Consider the following 10,509-nt stretch of genomic DNA (forward strand, 5'->3'; position numbering starts at 1 on the left):
AGATATAGCTGCCAGTTTTGTTTTTAACTTGCTGTGCTTTAGGGAAGGCCAGCGCCCTTATATATTGCATAGTTGACAAAGGAATGCCGACTAGAGTGTGGCTTGTAAGTTCGTACTGTGTAAGCTTAGTCGAAAAAGGGTGTGTGGTATAAATACATATAGTTGGTAATAATTATTAATTGAGTTGTTCTATTTTCTGATATGTCTTGAGCAAACATACAACACGCTCGCACGCTCGTACTCACACACACGAACGCATGCACGCGCGCACGTAAGCAGGTATAGACCTTGTGCAGTTAATAATAATAATATAATTACGTCATATTATATGATGTTCTATGGTTTCTCCGTCATTTTGGTGATCATCTCATTCTGCTCAGTTGGCTAGACTGGTACCCGGTCGGCACCGTCACTCCGTCCAGAGACAGGTCCACGTCCAGAGCCAGTCTACAGCTTGATCACCATAGGATAGCGGTATGTAGAGAAGATTGATTGCGTGGGTGCTGATCCTTATGCCATATGTAGGTCGATCAGAGTTTAAATCTGTCCTGGATTGTGAGAGCAAAGAGCTTCCAGATGTATATACCCAGACATTTATCACTAGGCAAAAGCTTGGATGCTTACAATTAGTTCATCTCCGATTGGGTCAGAGAGCTCCTTGTTTCTTTAAAGGGAAGCAAGTTTGTCATTCTGTCAAAGGTGAGTTGCTTTGCATGTACATATGTAGGACCATTGAAATCACTGTCACTGATAACTTACTTTACTTAGTTCCTCCCAGACTGTTGAGTTCATTGGGCAGCAAGCCGTGTAAGTCGGTGTAACAGTACAGAACAGAGCACTTTTCCTTGGGGTGAGAGCAGCGTGATACTATAACTATGTTGTACTTAATTGTCAAACATCACTCACCAGTATGTCAGTAGGCTAACTTGCACATAAACGTAGACTCTGGCTATGAGACCATATTGATCTAATAACAAAATACTACTAAAATTATACTACTTTAGTATTATAGTTACTTTAATAATTTACTGTAGTAGCATATCATATAGGCATGCCACATAGTGAGTGAGTAATCATTTTCATTTTAATTATTTAAGAATTTAAATTTTAAGAAGGTAAGGAGAAAATGCTCGACGTACGGTCTTAATTTTTGAGAAGGCCGGGGGCGGGATTGAGTTAGTATGATTCTAGTACGACAGGTAGCAACAGACCTCAGCTGAACCCAGTCGCTCTGCGGCTCTTGTCAAATTTACGTTTGGCTGGTTCTTGGTATTATGAAGCATGCTACATATAATAATGATAATAAACTGTCACAATTTATATTCCATGACAGGTGTTAACAGTGTCATACTGTCGCCAATACCTGGATACACAGAACACTGAGAAGTCAGCCAACGCAACCTTGCCAGCTTCTCTAACAGAACTGTACAGTTCACAGCATGCCAATTTGAGCTTTGCTGTGCTAATCGACAAATCGAGGGAGACATTTGTCCGGCTGTCAGATGTGCTGTCGGATGAGCTGGTCTCTTGTGGCGTATCTGATGTGCTGGGTGGTGGTGTGTATGAAGTGCTGGGCTCGAAAGTTGCGTTTGATGAGCTGGGCTCCCATGGTGTTCCAGCCAGGTTTAATAGGGCTGCTGCTGCTGTTGATCTCTTAGTCTGAAATTTTAGTTCCAATAATAGCGTGTGATACATGTGACTACAGGTGCCGTCACCTATCCAGTCTTAAGACACACATACGAACTCACACAGGAGAGAAGCCCTATGCATGTGATACGTGTGACTACAGATGCTCTGAAGTGGCTAAACTCAAGCTACACAAACGCACCCATACAGGAGAGAAACCCTACGTGTGTGACATTTGTTCATATTCATATTCTCACTTGAGTCATATGAAGGTGCACTTTCGAACTCACTCAGGAGAAAAGCCCTATGCATGTGACAAATGCGAGTACAAATGTACGTCATCCAATAATCTCAAGAGACACAAGCGCATTCACACAGGCGAAAAGCCTTATGCATGTGACACATGTGACTACAGGTGCGTTCAACTATCCAATCTTCAGACACACAAGGGAACTCACACAGGAGAGAAACCCTTTGCATGTGATACGTGTGATTATAGATGCTCTAGTATGGCTCACCTCAAGGAACACAAGCGCATTCACACAGGGGAAAAGCCTTATGCATGTGACACATGTGACTACAGGTGCGCTCAACTATCCAATCTTAAGACACACATGCGAACTCACACAGGAGAGAAACCCTATGCGTGTGATACGTGTGACTACAGCTGCTCTAGTATGACTCAACTCAAGGAACACAAGCGCATTCACACAGGCGAAAAGCCTTATGCATGTGACACATGTGACTACAGGTGCGCTCAACTATCCAATCTTAAGACACACATGCGAACTCACACGGGAGAGAAACCCTATGCATGTGATACGTGTGACTACAGATGCTCTGAAGTGGCTAAACTCAAGCTACACAAACGCACCCATACAGGCGAAAAGCCTTATGCATGTGACACATGTGACTACAGGTGCGCGCAACTATCCAATCTTAAGACACACATGCGAACTCACACGGGAGAGAAACCCTATGCATGTGATGCGTGTGACTACAGATGCTCTGAAGTGGCTAAACTCAAGCGACACAAACGCACCCATACAGGAGAGAACCCCTACGTGTGTGACATTTGTTCATATTCATGTTCTCACTTGAGTCGTCTGAATGTGCACTTTCGAACTCACTCAGGTGAAAAACCCAATGCATGTGACAAATTCGAGTACAAATGTACGTCATCCAAATCTCTTAAGCAACACAAGGGCATTCATACAGGAGAGAAACGCTATGCATGTGATACGTGTGACTACAGCTGCAGTCAACCAGCAAATCTCAAGACACACAAGCTAACTCACATGGGAGGAAAGCCCTAGACCCGTGATTCCACACTGCCAATGTCATAGCCAGCGGGCTGGGAAGCAGAAAACAAAGGCGCCAGCCACTGAGACTGCATGCCAGCGTCTTGAATGAGAAAGACGACATGGCCACGCACGACAGACTCGGATGATGGAAATGACTTATTCAGGAAATGCGGGGCAGTCAAACTCCAAAAATTCACAGCAGATCATACCCAACATGCCGCCGGCATGCAGATTTGCATCTCAAAACAGGCAACCGGAGTCAGGGGATGCTTTGATGTCCATATTCAGCAGCAGCTTTATGCCCCAGCAACTTACGCAAGTGCGTGATATGCGGTACGTGGCAAATTAGATCAGTTGGAATCCTGCATGAGCTACGCAAATCCATAATTGCGAGCAATGTTTGTATATCGTTAAATTTTATTAATTAATTAATTATTTAATTAAATTTTTATTTGCTTCATGATCTTTTGTTAGCCCTATGTGCAATGTTTAAAGATGTTATATAATGTTTAAATTAATGCTTAATTGTTGTTTGTTGCTTGTTACATGCTTTAAAATGTTATTGCGTCTCAGATTAACTTGATGCATAGAGTGGAGGCCCAGGGTGGCCTGCATTTGAAGTTATCTAATAAAATTAAATTCAAGTATAATTAGATTTCCCCAAGCTGCGGTGGCGTGCACGTAACAGTTTTTATAGTCTTCTGTCGAAAATTGGATTCTGCTTTAAATTCCTTATACTACTGCTTTATACGTTAGGGCCAATTGCGACGATTCTTCCTTGTACATGTTTGATTACGTTTTATAGCATACAATTGTTAGCTACTAGCTGTGTGGCAATGGTAAATGTTATTGTCTCACAAGCGAAATATACCATATATTTTATGCCCTTATTCGGTTTTCAATACACAACAAACTCTGATGCCCCATATAACCAGTCTTAGTTATCTACAAAAGTATTATTTTGCCATCTACACAATAAAAATTCGTGAACGTTAAAACAGTTTTTTTAAGTACCGTTTCCATAAAATTAAACCACAACTCTGACTGTCCTATAATGAAATAACCAATATCTAGCAATGGTATGATTTTGACGGAATGAAATCATCAACAACGCTTCTTCCACAACATATTCAGCTATCACAGTACAATGTTTTCAAACAATGCTTTCTCCACACATATATCAGCTATACAGCTGCGCAGAGTTTTCAACGTTCTACATTCCACAACATAGTTCAGCTATACAATTTGCGAACAATCGCGCAGTCTACATTTTTTTCACGGCATTGGCGATTTACATTGTTTACATTCAATCCCAATGTCTGCCCGCGCTGTCAATCGCCTGACCCTGAATGGCCTCGCCTGAAAGCGTTCTCGCAAATATTGTGTAGAACACGCCAAGCGGAAACAATTGCGTTGCGTACCCGACTAACCGTCAATATCAGGCGTTAAGAAGTGATTCGCCATCGCCCTTGAATCGCGACGAAACCATTTTCGACGACCACACGGCTGCCCTGCCTTAATGTCGGTAGTTAATACCTTTTTCTAGTGAGTGTGTTAACTTGCGTTGTCAATGTATGGTTTCAATAACCAAGGCAGCATCGGTTACGCAGCATCACCAAAGAAAACAGAAGCTTAAACACTTTCTTCCTTGTTTCAATGTGTTTCCCAGTTCTAAGGCAGCCAACTTTCCCTCGACCCCTTTATATAGAGACTGGACTTGCGCGAACTCCCTTGGCATCTGGCACGCTCCCAGGCATCTAGATATTAGTGTATGAACGGTAACGGATGTCGACTACAGCCCTGTTTAGATTACAGAATAATAACCCCTTACGGTGTATAATAATCTGGATGCCCCCTCGTTGCGGGGCTATGATAGGGATCTGCGCTCACCATCTTATTAGCCTCCACCAACACTGCGGAAAACCCCACTACATCTCAAGCCCATTCAACTATCCACGGAGTAGCATCGCCTGTAGGAAACTTGACTACTGCCTGAGCCGAGTTTCTGCAGAGCGCATGCCACGTTCATTCGTAATTAGCAGCAGCTTGAACGCCCCCCTTATCGCAAGAACAGGTGGCTAAGGTTGCGAAATTCTACGTTTGTTTGCAACCGCCAAATGGTAGACAGCAAGCTTTTTCTCAACTTTAACTGGACTTCCTCTCATATGTATCTTCTTTCTCTATATATCGAACGTACACCTTCGCAAATAACCTTAACAAGAGCAAATCAAATGCATTTTAATCAGATACGAAATCGTACGCGACCAAACACTCTTCCTAACCTGCGTTATATCTATAGCGCGTTGCCAAGATTCGCAGTGTTGACAGTATCGCTAAGTACGCGGCCCTGCTCGCTTTATTTCGATTTTAGCGCTCAATAAAGTGTAGTTATTGATGGCAAGAACAGTGCAATTTCAGTCAGCAAAAGGCCATGTGTTTTTGACAAATTGTCTGTGTGGCAGCCTGAGAATTTGACGCGAGGGGGCCTGCCTCGCTCGTGTCAATGCAGGGAAAACACTGAAATTGTTACTCCTTGGTTATAGACCTAACAGTATAACAACAAAAATTGTCTCGTTTACTTTAAATATTTATCTATTTTGCCTAAAGTTCAGCTAACTCAGTACTGGAATTTTCTTTAAGTTTTTTCGTTACCACAGTAGTGAGTACCATAGTGGGTACAGTGAGTGCATCGGTACAGTAGTAATTTAAAATTTCATTTGCAAAAAAATTCTTACCAGTTAGAACGTTCCTCGAGTCATCGGAAATTCTGCCAACCATGGGCCATCCACTTCCACGACCCCATAACTACGTTTCAAACCAGCGCCGTACATTTCTAAAACGAACCCACACTGGTCCCGGTGTAGGTAGCGCGCTCACAGCGTTCGTTTCTGCTAAACACTGCCCTGCATTGCCAATCGCATTGCCATAGCCAAAGAAAACCCTTCTTTGCTTCATGTGAATCTTATGAACGCGTTGCCTACGTCTACGTGAAGCCTTCATAAACTCTGTCTCGCCGACAGAAAAATGATTGTGCATTGTCCTTGATCGTTGTTGCCGCTGCCCGTAAAAAGCTGAATCAAAACAGCGATATTTTCTTTGCCGATTTTGGCAGCGGCCATGTTGAATTCGACACGCACAAGCGGATCTACAGGAACTAATTTACCGTATTTCTGAGAGCGCCGAATCAGCGTGTTGAAACGTCGGCCGCGTATTTGCTCTAGATACGGTATTTCGCAAATCCGGGGTATTTCAGAAATACGAGTCCGTCTGTGAACTGAGCTATTGGCCACGGTTTTAACAGCGGTTAATATGTGAATAAATATATTCAAACTTTACCTTGTTTTCGTCTATGATTCTCCCTTAATCATTATGACACACCAATTTACCTAAAATGCGGATATCGTGCCTTCTTCAAAAAAGTTATTTGAATATACGGACCACCCGCGTTTTGCCACAGTTTTCACGCATTGGATACAGTGTTTTAGACCAAACTTTGATATGGATTAGTGTTCTATGTCTATGACCGGTACGCTGGGGGCCGTCAGTAAGCAGCGTGAGAAACTAGCGTCAAGCCAGTTGCCAGTGGCGATTTAGAAAATCGACCGGGCGACTGCTTGCTCGTATCAGCTGGTCCGGCGGGGCGACTACATAATCGCCGGCCACAGGAAATAAAAAATTTACCAAACTGAGCCATAATAAAAATGTTGTTTTGTTTGCCCCTCACCCACCGGCCCGCCAAAAAGGGGCCGACACAAACATTTTTTTTAGTTTCTGTATGTGGCAGGCCTGCGGCAACTGTACGCGGGCTATAGTACTAGAAGCTATGCACAGCCTGCTGCGTACGTGCCTGCTGGCTGGGCGCGGCACGGTGAATTTTTTTTCCCAAACAGGCTTTACCTAATACAAGTAAAATTGGCAGTAGTAAATTCACCTATTAACCTTACCCTAACCCTAACCCTAACCCGAAACCTAACCCTAACCCTAACTCCTAACCCAACCCTATAACCGTAACCCTAACCCTACCCTAATTAAATTTAATTAACACTAAATATGATGAAATTAATAAAAAAAAAATTTTAATTAAAATATATTAATTGCTGTAAATCAATCATGCAAATAATTTCCGTTAATTGGAAAAACAATAGTTAAAATGAATAAAGATAGAAAAATACAGAAACCAAAAAAATAATTAAAAACAAAACAGGAATTCGAACCACCGACCTTCAGACGTAACGCCCGGTATCATATCCACAAGGCACGGAGGCCAATATTCAATGCAAATAGTAACATGACATTTGCCTAAATAAGGCAAACACAGCGCTGTTTTGGAACCAATCAGAAGGCCCTAGAATATTTGCCTATGGCAATCCTGCTTTGGGAATTGTAAATTCGCGGCGGCACTGCATTGAAGTAGGCGCGGCGAGGCGAGGCGAGCTGCATTATGATTGTACTTGTTATTTCAGGCGCCGCTGCGTGCCGGTGGCATGTTCATATTACATTATGTAGGCGGTGGCGGCACCGCTGGATGAGAGCGCGACAAGCAAAACTTTCCTGCGCAGAATTGGAAATCGCTATATTATAATTTAGATATTAAATAACCAATTATGGAGTCTAAACTCGGACAGACTTAACTTTATTTATCCTTTCCAAGACTAATATGTGCCCTAAGAAACTCTTTATTATTTTTAAATTCAAGTCCTTTTATTCTTCAATGCTTATTTTCAGATTAACGTGATGTGTTTGTGATCTGGAAATAAAATCATGCACAATTTAGCTCTAGATAAACATCAAGTTGTTATAAAGTATTTATATATGTATTATTTGCTATCACTGCATACAATGTACATTATAATAAATCTGTAGGCCCAAACATAAAAGGCTATCTCCAACAAGCACACTCTGAGCACGTAGACACCATTTGCTGAATTTGTAAAAAGACCCCCTCAAAAAAAGCGATCGCACTTTTCAGCCTGGTCGGGTGGAGGGCAAATCAAAAACTTGTTTAATTTATGGCCTGACTTATTTTGTTATTCTCTACTAACCTTCTACGCATTATTCTAACTGAAATCAATGCGTAAATTTAACCAAAATATAGACTAAAATAGTCAACATTCGAAGCCTCAAAGTCCATGCAAAGCTACACCCAAACTCTCCCATGTTTGTTGTGCTTCGATTTTCTAGCGTCATGCCTGCTTAAACCGAGCCCTGCTAATTGCGATAAATTACCTGGGCATTACTGATACATACATACTAATCGCCGTAATAAAATATGATAATTATATAGGAATAATGAGGCCGATCTTCACAGACCGCGTGATCTTTGAAATCGACTCGGACTTGTTCCGAATTACTACGCAATCAGCTGTATCGAAACAGTAAAAATATAATTTTTAAAAATACCTTAGAATTGCACATCACCAAATTGCACCATCCCCCTTATAAAAAACGTCCCCACATCCGAGCTCATTCACTTTTGCCCTAGACAGAAATCCTGACCAGTGCCTACCTGACAGGACCAGTATTCCTCAGAGGCACTGCGTCCAGCTCCAAATATAAGTTTTTCACCCGGTAGACAAGGATCAGCTGCCTAGCCTAGCTGGCCGTGAGCCACATTTATTTTTAGCACGCTGGAAACGCTGCACGCTGCGAAACGGCCTCGCACGCTGAATACAAATTCGATGGCCTAATATCCCTTACCCACACACTCCTCGCCTCATAGACAATATAACCTACATACGATGGACAAGTTTAGCTTCTAAAACATGTATCCATGCGCTTGAAACTGTAGCGCAAACCGCTTGTCGTATTCAAATAACATTTTTGAAGAACACATTACGCATTTTCAGTGTAAATTGTGGAGTCACTATGATTAGCGGGAGAATCGATAGACGAAAAACAAAGTAAAGTACTGAATAATGTTATTCACATATGATAGAATATTTACAACGTTCGAAAACTATGCTCTCAACAACCCGCTGTTAAAACCCATGTAACGATGTCATACTCTTCTCTATTATGTCCTCTTGATATATATATAAACTATCTATTTCAATTTCCTAAAACGTTTCTGCTGTAAAAGTACGTACAGCTTTTCTTCAAGGTGGAAATTTAAACTTATCGAATTTTGTAAATTTAGACCTGAAGAAAAGCTGCTACTTGAGCTTAGACATATATAAGAACATTTATCTCATTGTTAACATGCCAGAAAATGGCAAATTTTTTTTTTTTTTTCTTTTTCTTTTTCCCCATTCTCATCAGCGGTGAGTTAGGCAATTCTTTATCACTGAGATAGGCTCGAATCTTCCCACATTTCCGACGGTATGGCCCTGCCCAACCTAGACAATACAACGGGAAACCCTTACTACAGATTGAAATTCTCTTCCATGAAGCACAGGACGTGGAGAGGCCAGGTGCGTAAATATCAACATTAATTTAAGAACAAGTCCTGTCACTTTACAATAGAAAATTGGTGCCAACTTCCTTCAGATACGTCGTCGCAGTTTAAAGAAAGCATTGTATTGAGCGTCAGTTTGGCACAAAGCACCCATTCATGAGTGTGCAAATGCATTGGTCTAGGCCATAGATATATATGCTGTATATATACATTGAGGCGCTTGTTTCTTGATACGGTTATTTAGTAAGGCAGGAGTTCCAACAGCCGAACTACCGGTGTTCATCCCAGAAAGGACCAATGCGACATCTGTAGCTAAGCTTACAGGACATGGAAACATTGACTGAAGAACGTACAATGCTCACATCCGCGGCTAAGGATCAGGCGAGAGCATTGAAAAAGCAAGGGCAATAAGCATTCTGCAAGTGACAGAATATCAGTGTGTCGACCAGTGCGACTTGCTAGGCATACTCATTTAGCCCTCAACCCAAACCAGCGCCATGCATTACAAACGAGCTTGCAAATGTACACAATTACGCCTGTATAATTGGCAAACAGAAGATGGCGGTATCACTTGGCTTGCGGTCAGAAAGTGAGCGTCAACTTGGGAAGTGATCGTTTTGCATCCTTCAGTATAAGCCACTTTGCAGCAATGTGATTGCTCAGATCCAGCTTAGACGGTAATAATTTGTCTGCAGCGATGGGATGCGGTATCAGAACAGGAATGCGGTAGTTGCAAATGCCTACTCAGAATTTGCCTAGGAAGTATGGGGTATGTGATCAAGCAGAAATATCTTGTTGTGGGTTCATACTCAAAATTGAAGTGCGACTCATGCACAGTACTATTAGAGAGGAAAATAGTGACTGATATCTTCACACCCAGGAGAGTACATCTGATGATGCGTCAGTGCCCGTCTTAAACCAGCCGGCCTGCCCATATACATACAGTGAAGCAGGTTTACCCACAGTGAATGATGAAACTAGATGGTATTGTACCTTCACCAGCCAAGGCCAGGTTAGAAGGCCTGAGAATCCTACCGTCCATGATCTTCCGGGGACTGAATAACGCAGTGATGCCAGGTAAGTTACAAACTGTCTCTTGCGTGTGAAACTGCTCGAGTGGGAGTTTGCCTCAGAGGCTGTACAGGAGCCCCCCTACCCGGCATAAAACGTAGAAAAGATGATGAC

At 42.2% G+C, this 10,509-nt stretch overlaps 1 protein-coding gene across 1 annotated transcript in view; it reads left to right on the top strand.

Moving 5' to 3' along the window:
- LOC106804995 (zinc finger protein 845-like) overlaps nucleotides 1-2,942 on the top strand; it is a 4,082-nt gene extending 1,140 nt beyond the window's left edge. Inside the window, exon 2 of the mRNA XM_014806438.1 lies at nucleotides 1,706-2,942. Within this exon, the coding sequence (XP_014661924.1) occupies nucleotides 1,706-2,942 (1,237 nt within the window). The remainder of the gene's footprint in view (nucleotides 1-1,705) is intronic.
- Nucleotides 2,943-10,509: the final 7,567 nt, after the last annotated feature.

The sequence above is a fragment of the Priapulus caudatus genome, unplaced genomic scaffold (assembly GCF_000485595.1).
Source record: "Priapulus caudatus unplaced genomic scaffold, Priapulus_caudatus-5.0.1 Scaffold96, whole genome shotgun sequence".
NCBI lineage: Eukaryota > Metazoa > Priapulida > Priapulimorpha > Priapulimorphida > Priapulidae > Priapulus > Priapulus caudatus.